Genomic DNA, 20,241 nt, shown 5'->3' with positions numbered 1-20,241 from the left:
ACATTATATTAGATTATAAGCTTTGCAGGAGAGACGAAGCTGAGCATAACACTGCTCATTCATTTCCTAAATACACAATCATGTGAGGAATCCTGGAGTGTGTGTGTAGTAGGAGACCAGGGGTGACTTGCAGGAGAGTATAAGTAATGTATTGTTAAGAGAATAATGTTACTCCGATGTTCAGGAACAGCTGAGAGGCAAACCCAGCAGATGCCACAGTGACATTATTGACCGGGACCCTATTGGCTTTGCCATTCATGGTCCCTTTTCTTCCCATAATCTTTCCATAATCACCAGCTTAACCCCTCAAGTACTGATTGTGCTTTGTAACCCATCTCAGACTGGCAGAGGGTTAACTTCAGCAGCGTAAAAACCTCATCAAGAATATGACAAAAAGGAAAAGGAGGAATAATCAGGGATTTGGCAATGCGAGAAAAAAATGATAAATGCTCCTGATATTCCTTTGTAATAAAACTTTTTTTTCTCTCTAAAATTCCCCCACCCTGCTCTTCAGGCAGAGAATTGAATTTCTCAAACACAAGCACCCCCCCACCCAGATCATCGTTCCATACTTTTAAGGGGTTTTTGTCATTTACATCAAACATGTAAAATCCTTTTAATTTAAACTTTCTCTATTCCTTTCATTAAAAGGTTTTGAATTTTAAAAGCGCCGTGTTAATGTGCGTGTGAAATCAGCAGGGCCGGCGAGAGTTTTTCATTTTTGTCTTGTTCCTCCTTCTTCCTTCTCTGTATCTTTAGGATTTAAATGTCTCCTTTTGCTGGTGAATATGCTGCTTATTGTCCTGGCTTTTTGTGCAAGACAAAATAACACACATTGGGTTCTCATTTTATTTTTTGATTTCAATGCGCTCTTCCCCCCTCTTCGCATTCAATTAACGGCATGCATGGGGGGCAGAGAAAAAGGATCTTATTTTTAAGCGGCCTGTGTTTCCCTGTGGCTCCTGCCTTTGAAAGACGCTCTGAATGTTTCCTAATTAGATAAATTACTTTATGTGAAGGGCGACAAAACAGGGGTTCTGTTAAAGGAAAAAAATGTCAAAGTGAGGTTTGTAGATCGAGGGAGGAGGCAGGAGTTGGAGGGTCTGATGTCAGCTCCTTGCCCGCTTTATGCCGGCTGTGTGGTATCTGCTACCTGACTTGTAAAATTAGCTGTCTTGTACGATTTGTCAGTGACTCAGTGAAGCTCTCAACCAACTCCAAGGGAGGAAAATGATTCCTAGGTGCTGTAACACCTTCACTGCCAGAGCACCTGGAAACAGGGCCATTGATGGTATCAGGAACATTTAAAGTGTGTAGAGCTCCTAGAAATGTATTTTTTTGAGATTCCATCTTGGGTCTTTTTGCTTTACTTTATCACCTCATTCCTTTGCCCGTTACTGCTTATGAACTCTGTATAGTGACCTGTAAGCTTGTATTAACATCACACCTTATAGTAGATATTCTGTGCCTCACAATATGATGTATTTTGTGCAAAAAGCAAAGCTACAGAATTGGTTATCTCCCTACTTGCATCACTTGCCACAGATTTGCTTTCAAATTGAATGTAATTCAATATTTATTTTTATATACACACACACACACACACACACACACACATATATATATATATATATATATATATATATATATATATATATATATATATATATATACATACATATACATTTTTAGTTTGAGGAACTTATTTTGCCTTATGTAGCCTACAGTGGTGTAAGTAGAAATTGCTGGACCCTACCAAAAGTTTTTAGATCAACTTAAACTAAAGAACCTAAGGGCCTGTGAACCACTTGCTGTCACTTTACCTCAACAACCCACAGTAGGCACTTTATTGTATCCCCCTCTTCATTGCATCACTGCAGCTGAGAAAGATGCTCTCTAAGTGCATTATTTATACCGTATGTACTTTGTTTAATATGTCACTATTTTATATTGAAACAAAAATGTTTAATTGGGGTGCTTGTTGTATGAGCATTTGGAGCAAGGCTAGCTGCTCTCTGGAAGCTTAAAGCACCCAAATTACAAGCTTTAACCAATGGATGTGGTGAGTGCAGAAAGTGTTCAACTTGACCTCAGCTTCCAGTTTCCATCAGCACACCTCCAGGACATTTAGGATGGAAATTTGCTCCATGATTTAGTGGGGAAAGGTTACAAACTGAAGCAGGACTAGCACCTTACTCCTGGTATATTGAGCCTCCTGTCCTTTATTAGATGCACCACTACACTAAAAACTGCAAATTGTATTTAGTTCGGTGTAACAAAAACAGAGCATTGACATAGGTGTTGCCTGATCCAAACTTTGCATATTGCAGATCGGAAGTCTTGGCACACACTTTATAGCCTTCCCTTTCTAACTCACTTTATCAGCAGAGAAATTACCCACATGTAAGCTGCAATCCGTATTTCCATCAGCAAATATTGGAGGCAGAAATCTAGTTTAGCATATATCCACATATTGAAGGTCATTATTTACCCACCATGTTCTGCTATTCTCCTTTAAAAGCAAATGCTGCGTGTATGTGCATATGCTCCCTGACAAGAGATCATTTCTACGTCTTTATTGTTTCTATTTTCTTTCACATGCTAAGATTTTGTCTCTAAAAAAAGATCTGGTCACAGGCACAATATGCATGTATGGTAGCAGTTTTCCTGGCAAGATAAAATCTAAGACTTGGCATTCCACATGGCATTCTTTCAGTTGAGATAAGTTGCTGCATTTTCCAGATGATATGAAGCTAAATGATTGTACAATAAGTTATGTGCGTCCTTGAGAGCAAGCTGGTGACTGCAGCGATCACTTGGAGGGCTCATCTTTCTGCCTCTGATATTTATGGGATGAGAATGTTATTTTATTTTCACTCATCACCAAAATGCTCAAAGATGTTGCCCTGAGGTGGGGGCGGTGTTGTATTTTGGGAGAGGTGGGTAAAGTTCTTACAGCAGCAATAAAATGGCATTGTAGGTGTGTGAGATCTATAAAGTTATTGGAATTAAGTCAGGGATGAAGACACTGTACCGTCTTGATATTCTATATCTGTTCTGCTGCTGCTGCTTCCACACTTTCTGTGCCATTCAGTCTGTCTGCCTTTGAAAACTGTGCCTACTTTGCCTAAACCTGTTTGTGTGTCTGTGGCAGAGGCCAGCTATTTGTCCTGGTGAGGTTTACTGTACGTAGAGTTCTATTTCCTAACCTCTCTTTTTTGTGGTCCATTCACAGACACTGGGCTAGGAGACTCTGTATGTTCCAGTCCTAGCATCTCCAGCACCACAAGCCCCAAGCTAGATCCGCCACCCTCGCCACATGCAAACCGCAAGAAGCACCGCCGGAAGAAAAGCACCAGTAATTTTAAGGTTGACGGGTTATCTAGTACTGCTGAAGGTGAGATCTCTCTCTTCCAAACCAACAACTGTACATCACTGCCTGTGGCCTGCAGTAGCACCCATACTGGAAAGAATGCTTTAGTATTGCATCTGACTATCTTAATCCTAAAGATCTGCTCTGTCTTTATTTAGTCAAGGGGTTACTGCTCAGTAGGGCTGCTCTCACACTACAGGTTTAGGTTATTAGATTTAATTGCCTAAGAATGAATGACAGTGCAATTGTCACTCCAGTGACTTGAGGCAGACCACCGCTACTCCAAAATATCATTCTCTCTGCAGAAACAGGTTTGTTTATTTTTAGTCACCCTGTTCCCATAGAGGTAAACTGGGACTTTTAGCTGACTACTTTGTGTGGCTCGCAAATATATAATGTGAAAGAACATTAAAGCCCAATGAGTACACATATTACAACACTACCATCTGCTTATAATAACTGACCTTTATGAACAGGCTCTTAGTCCCCATTGCATAGCAACGCCGTTCCCCATCGAAATATTTTTATTGCATTCTAACTGATTTTTACTATTTCCTTTCTTTAACATGACTTGTAATGTATTATCTGTTAACCCTTTCCTCCTATACTACCAAGCCTTAAATGTTGTTTTTATTTATCCTAAATATCCTTCTTTTTTTTCCTATCCCAGTTAGCTGTTTATATTACAGCACATAATTTTTTCAATGATTCATTCATAAAGTAGGGTTTACCTTCAGATATAGCAGGCAAGTTCTATAGCAGTTCCACGATTGTGTATGAATGTTAAAGTGCACAGAGCTACTGCCTAAAGCTGGCCATAGCCATGCAGATATATCTTTATGTCCGACGAACGATTGTTTGTTGCAATCTCCCAACCTAATACTAAACATTCAGATTAAATAAAGTAGTACAAAATAAAGTGGCAGTGCCCAAATATTACTGCTACAGCTATGTGATTCCTTGTTTAAATGATGTTAATGGTTCAAAGAATGTCAGGCTGAATGGTCGGCCCCCACACATTTTCACCTCACCAAATCTGGCCCTCGTTACAAAAAGTTTGGACACCCCTGGTCTAAGATGAATGTAATTTTTAGTTTGTCTGTGAGATAAAACCTTTGCATGAGGGAGAAGAGGTTGAAGTAGCAGACAAAAAATAGATTTTTTTTTTTTCACACGTTCTTTAACTAAACAAAGAAGTCGCGCGTGTCAAAATTGATGCGTTAAAAAAATTTTGACGCCCATTGACTTTAATGCATTTGGACATGTGTAAAAATTATTGACACCATATTCAAATTACATGTCCCATCATCCCTTTGCAGTCAGTACCTGCTCACTTGTAAAGGAACTGATCGAGCAAGACTGGGCTCACTGATATTGTGCTCCCATTCCTTGTCATATTTGATATAATTCTCTGCATATTATCCACAAGCACTTTGGCACTGAAAAATTGGTGACGCCATATTCAAATTACATGCCCCATCATCCCTTTGCAGTCAGTACTCACTTGTAAAGGTACTGATCCAGCAAGACTGGGCTCACTGATATTGTGCTCCCATTCCTTGTGAAGCAAAGATGCTTTGTATCTGCTGCACAATGGAATTATGAATAACTTTGTGACAAATGGGCAACTGTGACCCATGTGGCTGTATAAATATTAGGGATGCACCGAATCCAGGATTCGGTTCGGGATTCGGCCAGGATTTGGCCTTTTTCAGCAGGATTCGGATTTGGCCGAATCCTTGTGCCTGGCCGAACTGAATCCTAATTTGCATATGCAAATTGTGGGCAGGGCGGGATATACACGTGACTTTTTGACAAGGAAGTTAAGCAATTTTATTCCACTTTTGCCTTTCCCATCCCTAATTTGCATATGCAAATTAGGATTTGGATTCGGTACGGTATTCGGTCGAATCTTGCAAGAAGGATTCGGGGATTCGGCCGAATGCAAAATAGTGGATTCGTGCATCCCTAATAAATATTTATATATAGCCAACCACTGGAACCTGTTGCTTAGGCAGTTCTTCAGTAACAGAAATACCCTGATGCCACGGGGTAACCTTGAGTACACTTTTGTACTACTGTATATTGCTTATGTAATTGTATATATGATAGTATTTAATTGGGCTACAGCTCACGCTAATGCTCATATTTCTTTGTAAAATATTTACCTTTGTGGTGCTATTCATTTCCAAGCATGACTGCCCTAAACAATGATCTGATTCTGCACAAAAGGGTGTTCATATATGGATTTAATGTAGGTGTGATCTAGTATTTACGTATACCAGGGGTACACAGCCTTCAGTGATATCAGCTGCTATTGATTCTTGATAAATTTTATATGAGCTGTATGCTCAGCTATATTTACTAATTGTTTTTAGATGTGTCTCGTCGGTTTTTGAGCTGGGGGAAAAATGTAATGTAGAGGGCAAAATATTAGTTATCTTAATCTACTTTTGGATTATTTGGCTCCATTTAATTGTTGAAGTACCGTATATACTCGCGTATATGCCGAGTTTTTCAGCACCCAAAATGTGCTGAAAAACTCGACCTCGGCTTATACGCGGGTCATACGCGGGTCTTATACGCGGGTCATACGCGGGTCATACCGGGTCATATAGCGCAGGACTGTCTGTGTGATCGCCGCCCGGAGCAGGTCCAGGAGCTCCGGGCGGCGCGTCCTTCCCTGCCGGCGTTCGCTCTCAAAATGGCGGCGCCCATGGCCGCCACGTGGGTAGCGGCCGGTACACGGTAATTCACACCTATAAAGTGTCATCATGTCTTTATTATTACTTTTTTACCAGTGAGCCACATTTAAAAGTAAAAAGAGTTGGAGTTGGTCAGAGACACAAGCATGAAAAAAGTTCCTGGGGAGGTGTCAAATAAGGCCTTTGATTGGCTAATTAGTAGCCCCTATATGGACTAGCAGCCTTCAGGAGGCTCTGCTTGGCAATACACCTGGTTTTTATGCCGCCAAAACTTGCCTCCAAGCCAGGAATTGAAAAAGAAGCAGTTGCTTTGAGGCCACTGGGAGCAACATTCAAGGGGTTGGTGAGCAACATATTGCTCACAAGCCACTGGTTGGGTACCACTGTTCTATACCAATGCACAGGAATGTCAGTGCAAGCATAATGCTAGCAGTCTAGTAAATGTTCTCTGTACATTGGTGTACAATCCATACGGCTCAGGCATGAGTTATTTATATAATATGTATTTCAAACCTGGCATAGTTGATAATCAGAACGGTTTTGGGTGTATGTTTTCCTGAAAATGCATTTTTTCAATGCCTTGGTTTGTTAATGACCCCTCTCAGGGCTTTGTTGAACTGACAATTTGCAGTCCATATTTCTTTCATGCATTCAGTAAACATGGAGTTCTTTATCCAGCCCCCGCCAGGGGAGACAGAACTCTCTCAACCTGGACCCCTAACTTGGAAAGCTGCGGTGTGTTGGGATCAGCGCTTCACTGATTACAGTTTCTCCTTTTACACAGACCTTTCTAATTAAGCATTTGAAATGTGATCTATTTCTGACCAAAGATCACTGGGTGTGGGATCTGCTCCTGATATCTGTGCCCTCATCTCTCAGCACCTGGATATCACGTGTGGTCACTCAGTACACCTGTGGCCAGATATGTTATGTTATACTATTCTATTTAATTAGAGAGGCTATTGTGTTACAGAGTCCAAAAGCATCAGTCTACAAATGCAGTGTTATACTGATTTCTTCATTAGAATCCATGTTTTTAACACAGTGGGGCTTCTTCATATAAGAACATCCCTGAATGTTTTGTTTTGAACGCCAGTGTGTTTGCTGAACAAAAAGAGGTGTGTGTACCTGTTGTATGTGAAATAGGTTGTCTTGTATGTGTAGCAAAGAATTTGTTTTGTACAGTATAGAGAGGAAAACATTTATATATTGTATGCAGCTTGGGGAGTTAAAAGAGATTCACACATCCAGCTCTGTGTACAGTACATTTATAACAAGCAAACTGTGAGAATTTAGGAGTCATTAAGGAATTAAGACCCCAGGCAGAAGTGCAAGAGCACTAAGATGTGCAAAAAGTTGGTTCCAATTCAAAGGCGACTTCTGTCTGGGGTATGGCTGTCTTCTGCCCCTGTGGCTAGTGCAGAGTTTGTGGGCAAAAGTGGATGTGTGGATCTGTATCATACACAGGGCAAGGTGTGGATCTGTATCATACACAGGGCAAGGTGTGGATCTGTATCATACACAGGGCAAGGTGTGGATCTGTATCATACACAGGGCAAGGTGTGGATCTGTATCATACACAGGGCACGGTGTTGATCTGTATCATAAACAGGGCAAGGTGTGGATCTGTATCATACACAGGGCACAGTGTGGATCTGTATCATACAGAGGGCAAGGTATGGATCTGTATCATACACAGGGAAAGGTGTGGATCTGTATCATACACAGGGCAAGGTGTGGGTCTGTATCATACAGAGGGCAAGGTATGGATCTGTATCATACACAGGGCATGGTGTGGATCTGTATCATACACAGGGCATGGTGTGGGGATCTGTATCATACACAGGGCAAGGTGTGGATCTGTATCATACACAGGGCACGGTGTGGCTCTGTATAATACACAGGGCATGGTGTGGAGATCTGTATCATACATCAAGCAGAATATCTATCTCTATTGCATGGACAGCCACAGAATTATATACAGTATATATATATATATATATATATCAAGCAAAACAGAAAGCTTGATATACTTTTCATGTGGATATAACTGAAAAACGACTCGATCATTCTATACACATGGTAGCGTGTCCCAGCTGGGTACATGTTACACATTCAGTGGTGCTATATACTGAACCATGAAAGGAGACTGCTTTTCTAAGTGTGGGCAGACACCCCTTGTGCTATGGCATGGAGAGCACTGTTTCCACTAATGACAGATGGCTGTGACCCGTTTGGTAACACAGGTCCTTACTGACCCCTCTCCTCCTTTCCCCTCACATCTGACCTGTCCTTCTATCCTATTTCCCCATTTATTTTTCTCTTTCTCCGTCTTTCCTTCCTACCTGCTCTCTGGATGCAGCTAAACGTAAAGCATGGAAACTAAACCGTGTTGGCAGCCTGCGAAATGTTTACAGCAGCAACGCCAACACTGAAGGTAACACACTCCCCTGCTACTACCCTCTCTGACCCCCTGTTCTATCTGCATGTGCTCCACTCTGCCTGCGCTTTCTTCCTTCATGTCTGTGTATCAGTGTCTTCTGCTCTCATCCCACATCCTTAAATACTCATCTACATAGAAACTAGTGAATGCAAGTCTGCTATTTAGGTATTTTAAGTGCACATTGATGGATATCATATGTGGTACAGAATGGGTAAGCTATAGTGAAACTGGTAAGGGTTTTTTAAAAGGAAAAGTAGTCATATTTTATGTTGTTCCTATGTATTTCTGCTTTCCAGTTAATTATGAGTACATAGACTAATGGGTATCGGTCAGTATGTCTTAATTACTTTGTTAGTAAAAATCACAATTCCTGTGGTTGCATTTGGTCAGTATACAAATTCACCAAAATTCTACTCTGAATTACGGTAAAAATGAGTAGCATACAGGTAACAGAAAGAAGAAAATTGATGATTTGCACTGTGCTCTCCGGGTTCAATTTTCCCTTATTCGTAATCTAATGCAACAGACACTGGGTTGCTACCTGTCGAGGGGCGCTACACGGTAAGACCAGCCGCATGGAATCCTTACAGATTTAAAGGCATAAAGACAGTTTCTTCAGCAGCTTTAGGCACATTGTGCCGCTAGTGACAAATTCTGTTGTTGGAGCAGTTTCCTCGCTTAGAGGATTCTGGGAGTTATAGTTGAGCAATGGCGGTACTAATGCAGGTTTGATATTCTCCCTAAGGTTGCTCATTGTTTATATAATGCTGTCTTATGTGCTTTGCTTTGCTTAGCAATAGCTACAATTTTGCTCTTGAACTGTGCCCTTGCTTGATTTTCAAATGTAAGAGGAACTTTTGCCTCTGTGTATCTACAGACGGATGGTTTGCCTTGAGTTCCAGCTGTGCTGTTCAGTAGAGCAAACTGCATCAGAATAATCTGCAGCCTGAACACCGGCAGTCTGCCCATCTGTAAATGCCTTAAGGCTGAACTGTCTCATAAAGTGTTTAAATGACAGTCAATGTGCGAATAATAAATAAGGGTGCCTGCGTAGTAGAGGGCACTGCTAGTAGCCAAAAATATCAAACAAAAGCTATGACATGTTGCAAATATGCTGTCCAATGTGAAAGATGCTTTATTCAAGGATGCCATTGGTTTTCATTATAATATGGCCAATGGGAAATCAGTATGGCCGCCCAAATTCTCATTAATAATGACACCTTCACAGACTACCAAGCTAGTTGCACAAATCCATTTCTATTCTATATCCTGAATAGTCCTCTCTGCTAATAAACATGGTGTAAGTGTGCCTTAAAGGCATGCATCGTTCGGCTGTAGTAAGATGCATTCGATTTTAATTTTGTCTTACTTTTGGCAGCTGGTTAATGCCATTCTGAGGGGTTCTTTTTAGTGAAATTAAGGCAAAATTGCTGTTTTTTTTTTTTTTTTGAAGCTAGTGGGCTTTCCAAGGTCTATATGATAAGGCAAGCGTCTCCCATGTACAAACACACAAAGAGTTAAGCCAATGCAGGGCAAACTCTAATTTATTCTTGATCCATATGGGGCGCGGGGACCATCTCCCCGGTCATTACCACTTCGTCATGTATATAAATATACATTTCTATATAAATAAATATATATACTTGTGTATGTGTGTAATGTGTTTGTATCAGGTGTAATGATCTGTAGCCAAAAACAATTGTGTTCTGTGACATTTAAGTAACAGCTTTTTAATTTGTTTTTTGTTTTTTTCCCCCTTTTCCTTCTCCACTCTCCCGCTTCTCTCTCATTCCCGAGCGATGCCGCCCTCCCCCCCACCTCTCCCCCGCTGCTCTCATGGCGGACGCCATTTGCATGCGCAGGCTGCCGTTTCGTTAAAGGTCGTGGAGGTCAGGGGTCACAAATTGACTTGCTGGATCCCGGCTGGGGGATGCGTCACACCGGTTTCTACTTAATAAAAGATTGGATTTTTATTTATTTAAGATTTCCTACTCTGCCTTCATGTCTATTAACCCTGTTTTTGCTGTAGCCCAGCTCACTAGAGTAGCTAACTTAATTGAACATATTCCATCGAAATGCCCCTTCCACTGTTTGTGTATTATAGTCTGCTTGTAAATGAGTTGTCCCTGACAGTATAGGATGACAGCTGATACTGGTATGTCACAGTGTGACATTGTGTGGCTGTACCCTGAACACACCCTTCAGACCCTTCCTTTAATTAGTCACCAATTCCCATAGGGCTGCTGTCAGAGCTGATAGACGGAGCACTGGGTATGTCTATTATTACATGACACTTCCAGCAATATCAAGAGGAACAGCAAATCGGAACTAAATAGTATGCTAATTAAATTGAAGGAAACCACAGGGCTCATCTTCAAGAAAACCATAAAACTATAAAGAATAGAAAAAATGTGTAAAATGTATCATTTCACTCACCTAGGGCAACTTCTTATAAACAGAAAAAGGTTTGCAATTGTGCTAATTAGAAGATTAATACAGATATAGGATCTATTATTTGGAGTGCTTAGGATGTGGAATTTTTCCGTACCTTAAGTCTGCTAAAGATCCTTTAATCATTAAATAAACCCAATCTATTTGTTTTGCCACTAATTTGAATTCATTCAGCTTAGTTACTATCAAGTATAAGGTACAGTTTTATTAATACAGAGAAAAGGGATATCATTTAAATCTAAATCAGTGTAACACAACAACTAGAAACCCTCAGCTGGGGACAGTCAGATAAAATTCTGTAGTGTTCAGTTCACACATAAACAGATTCCACATGATATATTTCATTACTGCAGCAGAGACAAAACCCTTAAAATCAGAAAACAGGAAACAAATATATAATATGAATAGAATGACATGGACTTCACAAAGTCCAAATATTTTCCAGCAGCACTGGATTGCTATCCATTTATCCATTTGAGTAGTGCCATTAATGTAGGGCATAGAGCTAAATTTTACCAGTTTAGGTTGTCTTTGCCCATATTAATTAAAATAAACCCAAAATAGAATAAAAAAGATCAAATGCTATACAATGTCTATCTTTGTATGTTTCATGCATGAAGCTGTTTACTTTATTCCCTAAACGTAGACACTGGGAAGGAATGCAAAAAGTAAAAAGTTCAAAATAAGTTTGGGTTGGTCGCTAATAGCCAGTGGGGTGATGGAAAGCAGATGAGAACGATAGCAAAAGGTTAGATGAATAGGTAATGTCATTGTAAGGCAACGGGTAAGTTATGTGGGTAATGCCAGTGTTAGGAGAGGGAAAGTTGAGTGTTGACTGGCAGTATGTATTTGGAAAAGTGAAGGTGGCCGTACATGGGCCGATAAAAGCTGCCGACAGACCGTGTCTGCAGCTTATTGGCCCGTGTATGGGGCCCCCCAATGGGCTTCCCCGATCAAGATCTGGCCGAAAGTCGGCCAGATCATCATCGGATGGGACTAAAAATCCCGTGGGATCGCGGCCACATCTGTTCGTTGATGCGGTCCCGTGATCCGACCACCCATTACAATTTGTTAGGATCTGATCATTGGGCCCTAGGGCCCACGATCGGATCAGCCTGATATTGCCCACCTCAAGGTCGCCAAACGAGCGGATCTCTCCGTGTATGGCCACCTTAAGTTAAGGACTGGAAGTATATTGAGTAAGCCGAGTATTGACTAGCATTGTAGGGAGGGAGACAGGTTGAGTGGGGACTGGCATTGATGTAGGTATGCTGAGGACTGGAAATGTAGGGAAACTTATTGGTTGGATGGTAATTGGCTTTGAAAGTGGTATTATAGGAAAACAGGTAAGTTAATCACGGAGAGACACAAATCCATTGATTAAGAGCTGCCAGATAAGGCAGGCTGGTAAAGGCAGGCTGAGCAGCGATTGTTTGTTGGGGCACAGTTGTGTTAAATAAGAAATGCCATTGCCAGCAGCCAAGTAGAATTCTCATTTTATTCCAATGTTATTGCTGCAAGAACAGAGCCCGACATTGAATAGAACCATCCAAAACAGGAAAGATTAGGAACATACTTCTGGAGTATAAAAGACTTATGGAAGGAAGACAGAAAGATATGAATATGAGAGAGGCAAATATTCTTTATCAGTTAAGACATTATAACCTGTATTGTGGCAAAAACATAATTGCCTCAAATGTAATGGAAATTTCCCCCCTTTACTTTTTGTTAAGCCAATCTATTAGACTTTCCATGTTGCATAAACAGCTGTTACTGTCCAACCTAATCTTGCACATGATTAGTAATGTCTCTTCCTGCCTTTTTATACAGGCATGGGAGTAATGTAGAATTCTTGTGATCGGTCATACAGGGAGTGAGGGATTAACCTGGATTTACCTAGCTCAGTGTGAATTTGGCAGTGTAGTTGCTTCTGGGCAACCAACAATGACCTTTAAAAGCATGGGGCTTCTGTACCTTGAGTCTTGTACAGCAGCTATTTTTATATTGTTCATCCTCATAGTTTCTGCAGCTTTGATTATTCTATAAACTATATTAAGACCTTGCCAATGTTGTTAGTAAGTGTAGGGCAGATCCTGTTTAGCGCGATGAAGCGCATATTTCTTTTGTTCCATGCAAACTAGTGTTATATATTGTTTTTATCACCCTGTTTAGTTGCCTGCTAATTAACCCAAAATATTCCAATAATCCACCAATGATTTATTTAGATTTATGAAACAATTGTCTGACTGGCCAGCATTGTACTTTGTCTTGCTAGATGAAAATTTTCACTGTCTGCTTTAAACCCAGACACTGTATACTTATTACTGTGCCATGCTCAGCCCCTGGGTTTGGGAAAATGTCTTCATGTTCATAAGTTCCAACATCATCAAGCTTATGCCTTACAGCAGGGATCCCCAACCTTTAGAACCCATGAGCAACATTCAGAAGTCAAAGGAGTTGGGAAGCAACACTAGCATGAAAAATGTTCCTGGGGTGCCAAATAAGGGCTGTGATTGGCCATATAGTAGCCCCTATGTGGATTGTCAACCTACATTAAGGCTCTGTTTGGCTGTACACATGGTTTTTATACAACCAAAACTTGCCTCCAAGCCATGAATTCAAAATTAAGCACCTGCTTTGAGACCACTGGGAGCAACATCCAATGGTTTGGAGAGCAACATGTTGCTCACGAGCTACTGGTTGGGGATCACTGCCTTACAGGTTGGAAGCTTTAAAGTAGTAGTGAACTATTTCTGTAAGAATGTATCAGAATTACTAGTAATGAAGGGCCACAACTGCCCACAATCTGCCCCAGCCCATCAATACTTTCAGGCAATGATTGTCATACAGGGCTCAGATAGAAACTTGTCATATGAGTGTGTCAGTATAACTTTAAACTATTCCAAATGAAGCTATCTAGTTATTTATATAAGGGCTGTATATAGAGTTATTTGTATGACATCATTATTTCACCAAAAATACAGCCCCAAGCATGTGAAATGACAAATAATCACCTCCACTACATTAAGAAAGTTGCACAGCACTGATATAGAATGTTTTGGTTCCTGTAGAATCCAGTATCTCTTGGCACTGGGGCTGCGATCAGGGTAGCTATTTTGTTTTTTATGGTTCCTATATAGACCTTTGATTTGGGGTTTGTTTTTATTTGAAATTACTGGGTAGATAACTTAGGAAGCTTTATGTTGCAACGTTCTTTGCTTATATACCAAGTTCCAGGGAGGGAGACTTGCTCATTGCAATTATAAAAAGCAAACCTCCATTGGCCATTTGTATCTGTATTTTCCCCAAAGGCTTTATTACTGATGTGCAGCTTTCTATTTTTCTATTGCAGAACAAGAGGAGAACTTTGAGTTTATTATCGTATCTCTAACTAGTCAGAGCTGGCACTTTGAAGCAACAAGCTATGAGGAGAGGGATGCATGGGTACAGGCCATAGAGAGTCAGATCTTGGCCAGTCTACAGTCCTGCGAAAGCAGCAAGAACAAGGTAAGTCCTTGACACAGTGCAGCAGCCTTATCCAGCCTCATCATGAAATTTTTATGCGCAAACCAGTAAAATGGGTATTATCACCTGAACCATACTCTATATCAGGGATCCCCAACCTTTTGAACCTGTGAGCAACATTCAGAAGTAAAAGGAGTTGGAGAGCAACACTAGCATGAAAAATGTTCTTGGGGTGCCAAATAAAGGCGGTGATTGGCCATTTAGTAGCCCCTATGTGGATTGTCAACCTACATTGAGGCTCTGTTTGGCAGTGCACTTGGTTTTTATACCAACAAAACTTGCCTCCAAGCCTGGAATTCAAAAATAAGCTCCTGCTTTGAGGCCACTGGGAGCAACATCCAAGGGGTTGGAGAGCAACATGTTGCTCACGAGCTACTGGTTGGGGATCACTGCTCTATATGTACACAATGGCGATTCTGCATATACCTTTCTGTGTTAGCAGTTCCATCACAATTTTAACTCACTAATCATCTTTTTTATCAGCAAAGTAATATTTTGACATTATATAGTATTGCAGTTTACCCTTGCATTATGCTTTATTTAATAATGACCCCAAATAAGATCCATTCAGTGTTCTGCCACGTGCACACTTACTCTAATAACTGTGTGTTCATCAAGAATTCATATCATTGGATGTTGTGTGGGTTACTTTATCTGGTACAGATTTAGCATAAGCTAAGCTCTTTAGAGACAAAGCATTGTATGTTTCTCACACATCGCTACATTGGCTGCAAAACTTTTATCCATATTCCAATATTAAATCTTCAAATTTCATTCTTTTTCAGTCCCGTCTCACCAGCCAGAATGAAGCTTTAGCACTGCAGTCAATCCGAAATCTGCCAGGAAACTCACACTGTGTGGACTGTGATGCACAAAGTAAGTTTATATATGGACATACACCAAGGATCTATTTAAAAGCCCCCCTAACCCAAACAATTATACATATTTGTGCACATATGCCTTTGATTTTCCTTTAACATACCAAGTTAGGGGCATATTTATTAACATTGGAAACAAACATTGGTGATGTTGCCCATAGCACCCAAACAGATCTTTGCTTTTGTTTTCTAACTTGTAGGTGACAATCTGGTTCTGACCTATCATGACAGAATTTAGGCCAAAATGTGTGCTCATCCTATATCTCTCACATGATTTAAATAAATACATAATGATAATAGATTAAATAGTTAAAGAATAAATAGAAAATAAACCAATAAAAAAATTGTATGGCAGGTTTGATCTCAAAAAGGGTAAACAATAATGCCTTGTACATAAGAAGGTAGCAGAGCAGAAGCAAATAATATATTCTATAGAGTCATTTGTTTTGTTGCTGCATCACTCTCTTATGACTAAGGGACACTGTGTTCTGACTGCTGCTACCAGTCCCCCCCCCCCCCCACAGAGTACATCCTCATCCTTCGAATGGAAAGCTTTGCCATTTGCCATTACTTCATGAGACTTCATGCTGCCATGATTTCAGACATTAAGTGTGGATACCTTAAACAGTGGTAATGCCCTTTCAAGTGAATAGGAAGTTATCCATTGCAGGTAGAAGCATTCTAATTGCCCCCACAATTAGCTGATCAAAATGCCATGTGGGCTGTTGCTCTTACACACACCAATCATACAGCAATCACACACTGTTCCTTACTATGGTAGTATATGGCATGTGCACTTTTCCCTAATTCTTATAAATTCAGGGTCTAAACATACCTCCCACACTTTTCCATACATCTGGAGTGTTGACCTCTCAGTTGTGTTTACTGCATATGTAATTCACAACATTACTTACCATTCTTACCATTCCTTTTTATTCTCATATTAATCATACACAGTTTCATCATTGTCTAATATACAGCATTCCTTATTGCCCCAGTGAGTGGCGCTACCACCTCTTACCACTCCTAACACCTGCACAATTCCCACACCTCAAGGATGCTTCTCATCATTGCTTAATACTTATTTCCCAGTACTTCATTTATTGAAATTACATTTTTATTGATTGTTTAATTTAACAACACTTCATTAGTATTGGGAACATATCATGAAAACAAATCTTACAAAATTTATACAGTCTCGAGCTATTATGTATACATTTTTCTACTTTAAATGATCATATCCAAAATAAATATCAACTAAATAAAAACAAATGACTGAAGTTTATTATAATAAATATCATTGAACAAGATGTATCTACCCGAATGTAAATGAACTAGCACTGAATATTTGAGTAACTAGAATTAATGACTCTCCAAAATTGTATTTGAAAAATGTAGGGTTGTGTGGGAAATGTGGTCAGTACTTCAGAATCCTCTGTGTGTTAATTAACAAAAGTTCCTATAAACTGAGTACCCATTCCTACAAACGCGAATATAATGAATTAGTATTTAAATACTAAATTGGAGAGGCTTCAGATGGGTTTTTTTTGCCTTCCTCTGGATCAACTAGCAGTTAGGCAGATTAAAAAAATAAATAAATTAAAAGGTTGAACTTGATGGACTTGTGTCTTTTTTCAACCTTACTTACTATGTTACTATGTTACTTTGATATTCATAACGTTATCTTTCTTCATTTCTGCTCTCTTTTCCTTTTTCCTCCCGTAGGCCCAGACTGGGCCAGTCTGAACCTGGGTGCCCTTATGTGCATTGAATGTTCTGGGATCCACCGTAACCTTGGTACTCACCTTTCCCGTGTCCGTTCCCTGGACCTGGACGACTGGCCTCCAGAACTCATTAAAGTGATGTCAGCCATCGGAAATGAGCTGGCCAACAGTGTGTGGGAAGGAAGCAGCCAAGGGCATGTGAAGCCATGCTCGGAGAGCCCAAGGTCAGTGCCTGTGTTGTATGAACAAACAACCCAACCAATTTTAAACGATACTACTAAGAGTTGGGATTTATTTGTCCCACAGCAGAATCTGCCCACCTCTATCTTCTTTTGTACTACAATGGATTTAACTTGGAGATACTTGTGTGCATTATAAGCACCAGTACATGGCATATAGAAAAGGGCTTCACAAGAACGTAAATTTACCATAGCTTACTGAATATGTGAATGTCGTAGGAAATTTAGACTGTAAGGCCTATTTGTCTATGACCAAAATGGACTGCACAATTCAGATTAAACATGTGCAGGGATTGACATCCTTCACTAATTCAGCAGTTACCATCTGATCTTCAACTACTAATCTGTTTTTCCTATAATGCGGTAAAATATAATGCAGGACATTGAGAAATGGTTGCGGAACATTACGGTGCTGCATATAGTGGCGAGGTCCGTCCGTGTGGCATGTATGATATACAGGTATATATGAAATAGTGTAGGGAGAACACTGATAAATATTCATTCTTGTTAATCCTTGTATAGATTATGTAAACATTGGTTGGTGACTGCCTGACAAAGCAATAGGACCAGGGCACATAGGATGCTTTGTCTGCTACTGTTACAGGTAGTGGACAAACCCCCCCCCCCTCCACATTTCATCACTCTATATATTATTACATAAATACATATTATTTGAAATTACTCTTGTCTGAAGCACATTGAGCACTGGCAGACCTTGTTTTAGCACCAAGGTCTGCCTATAACTACCCCTTTTGCATTCAAACAGACAAACACCCCCATTCCCTTGAGCCAGTGGCAATATTTTAGGAGGCAATATGTGGAGTTCAAAGGGCAACAGGGGTAGGCACATTTATCAAGGGTCGAATTTTGAATTCATGTTTTTTTTTTTAACTCACATGAATTTAATTTTACTCGAAATTCAATTGGGTGGTCATTTATTAAAAAAAATGGAATATGAAAAACGTGGGTGAATTTTACCGACCCGAAAACTCAAATCAAATTCAACCAAATTGATTCGAGTTTTTTCTCGGAAAAAAACTCGAATGTTATTACAAACATCTCCAAATTGGTCACTGGACCTCTCCCATTGATTTATACAGTAACTCAGCAGGTTTTAGGCGGTGAATAGTCAAATTCGAATTGTTAAAGGGCCAGAGTCTCAAAATTCGAATTCAAAATTTTTTTTTTAAAAAAAAACTTGAATCAAGTTTGGATAATTCCCTAGTCGAATTTGACAGTTTTGACCATAAAAATAATTCGAAAGTTAGAATTCAAATTGGAATTTTCAATATGACCCTTAATAAATCTGCCCCTTAGTGTATTTCGTGATATGGTAAGCAAATGCAGCAGATGCTCAAAAATAGCTCCCCATACACACTAGGATTATAGCGAAGGGCACAGTATCTGGCATTAAAAATGGTGGTGTTCTTGCAGGATTTAGTCTTGCCCATATTATTATAATAAAGACTATTAAGTAATGAGGATTAAAGTAGCCATAAATTTGCAAATCAATAGGTACATTTAGTGCAAACATATAGAAATTGGTCTGCCATGACTTTTTATGGGGAAAAATAACAAAGGGACCAGAACGGATATGAATCCATTTCTGTTTTAGTCATTGGGAATTGCTGCACATGTGGAAACAGGAGTAATTTTGTATCCTGAAAATGAACCTTTCTGCACTTTTGGGCATCAATTGTTTCCTTTTCTGCAGTAAGATGGTAATTCTCAGTGGTTATAACAGGAAGTGTTCAGCACTAGGTCATGCCATATTGTAACTGTGACATTGCTTAAAAGAGCCTTGTTAGACACTTATTAAAGCAGAAAATCCAAGTCATTATTGTCACATTTTAGTTTAGTCACTAGGGTGCGTAGTTGTGTAGAACATGATGGAAGATTCTATTTGCCACAGGGGAAACCATTGCCCCACTTATAGTAATACATTCAGATACAGTATAGAGATAAATAATGCTCTGGAACCTTTACTGAAATGATAAAGGATACTAAAAATCACTTGAGATTCATTGATCTGTTTAATCCAGCCCGCGCCCTTGGGCCTGTATCTGGTTATGGAACGCCTTGTTGACATGAAACATCTGGCTTTTACACTGAAAGGAAACATTTTGCTTATTATTCAAGAAAATTTGTTTAGTTCAAAAGGAGTGTATCAAGATCAGCACATATTACCGAGTACAGAAAACATGCCTAACAAAGAATGCTAATGCAGAATGAGATGAGAATCTAGTTCACCTACCGTATATTATGCCTCTAGCAGATCCCAAAATACAAAGAATAAAAGCAACATTTATCAAGGTGAGTGCAGTCCTTTTTTAATTCATGCTCATCTGTTGCTAAGTGGAGTGGTAATAGAACAGACTACATATCTGTAGTCTGCCCTTTTTCTACAGAGAACTGACAATCCAACAAATGTCAGGAATTTACTATCTAGCTACTGACTGCACTGGTTTCCTTGATAAATTGGAGCACTACATCTTTTTCTTTAATTTTATATTTTTGCACTTGTGAAAAGCCTGTGAGTGCTATCATTTTGGACACGCTGTTTATCTCTCTTAGTTGAGCACCAAGGTCAAACATTGTTTCTTAAGATGTGCAGCCAACACATGTATGTATAGCTACATACAGTGATAGTAGGGTACAGTCTCTCTCCCATGTGGTGATCATGTATCTCTGGTTTTTAAGGGGGGGATGTAGGGTAGGGTGTAGCAAAGACAGGACAATAGTCTCTGCAGCTCTGACCCACAGACCCATCTGCTCCCCACATGTCACTTCCCCCATTAACAAGCAATTGAATTAATTAAATGCTACTCAGAGCTCACATAACAAGCTACCGGCAGTGTCCAAATTAGCACTGATAATCAAGGATGATTTCCTTTATTATCCTG

The 20,241-nt window shown here is 39.8% G+C and overlaps 1 protein-coding gene across 6 annotated transcripts in view; it reads left to right on the top strand.

Annotated features, from left to right (window-relative positions):
- The window catches only part of agap1.L (ArfGAP with GTPase domain, ankyrin repeat and PH domain 1 L homeolog), a 257,570-nt gene that overhangs the window by 215,285 nt on the left and 22,044 nt on the right, over nucleotides 1-20,241 (top strand). For 4 of the 6 annotated variants that reach the window (XM_041575580.1, XM_041575579.1, XM_041575578.1 and 1 more), the window contains 5 exons: nucleotides 3,236-3,397; nucleotides 8,441-8,515; nucleotides 14,325-14,479; nucleotides 15,283-15,373; nucleotides 17,101-17,323. In XM_041575580.1, the coding sequence (XP_041431514.1) occupies nucleotides 3,236-3,397; nucleotides 8,441-8,515; nucleotides 14,325-14,479; nucleotides 15,283-15,373; nucleotides 17,101-17,323 (706 nt within the window). 6 annotated transcript variants of the gene reach the window in all.

This window comes from Xenopus laevis, chromosome 9_10L (genome assembly GCF_017654675.1).
Source record: "Xenopus laevis strain J_2021 chromosome 9_10L, Xenopus_laevis_v10.1, whole genome shotgun sequence".
Lineage (NCBI taxonomy): Eukaryota > Metazoa > Chordata > Amphibia > Anura > Pipidae > Xenopus > Xenopus laevis.
The sequence above is the reverse complement of the archived record's forward strand: the minus strand, read 5'-3'. Positions and strand labels throughout refer to the sequence as shown.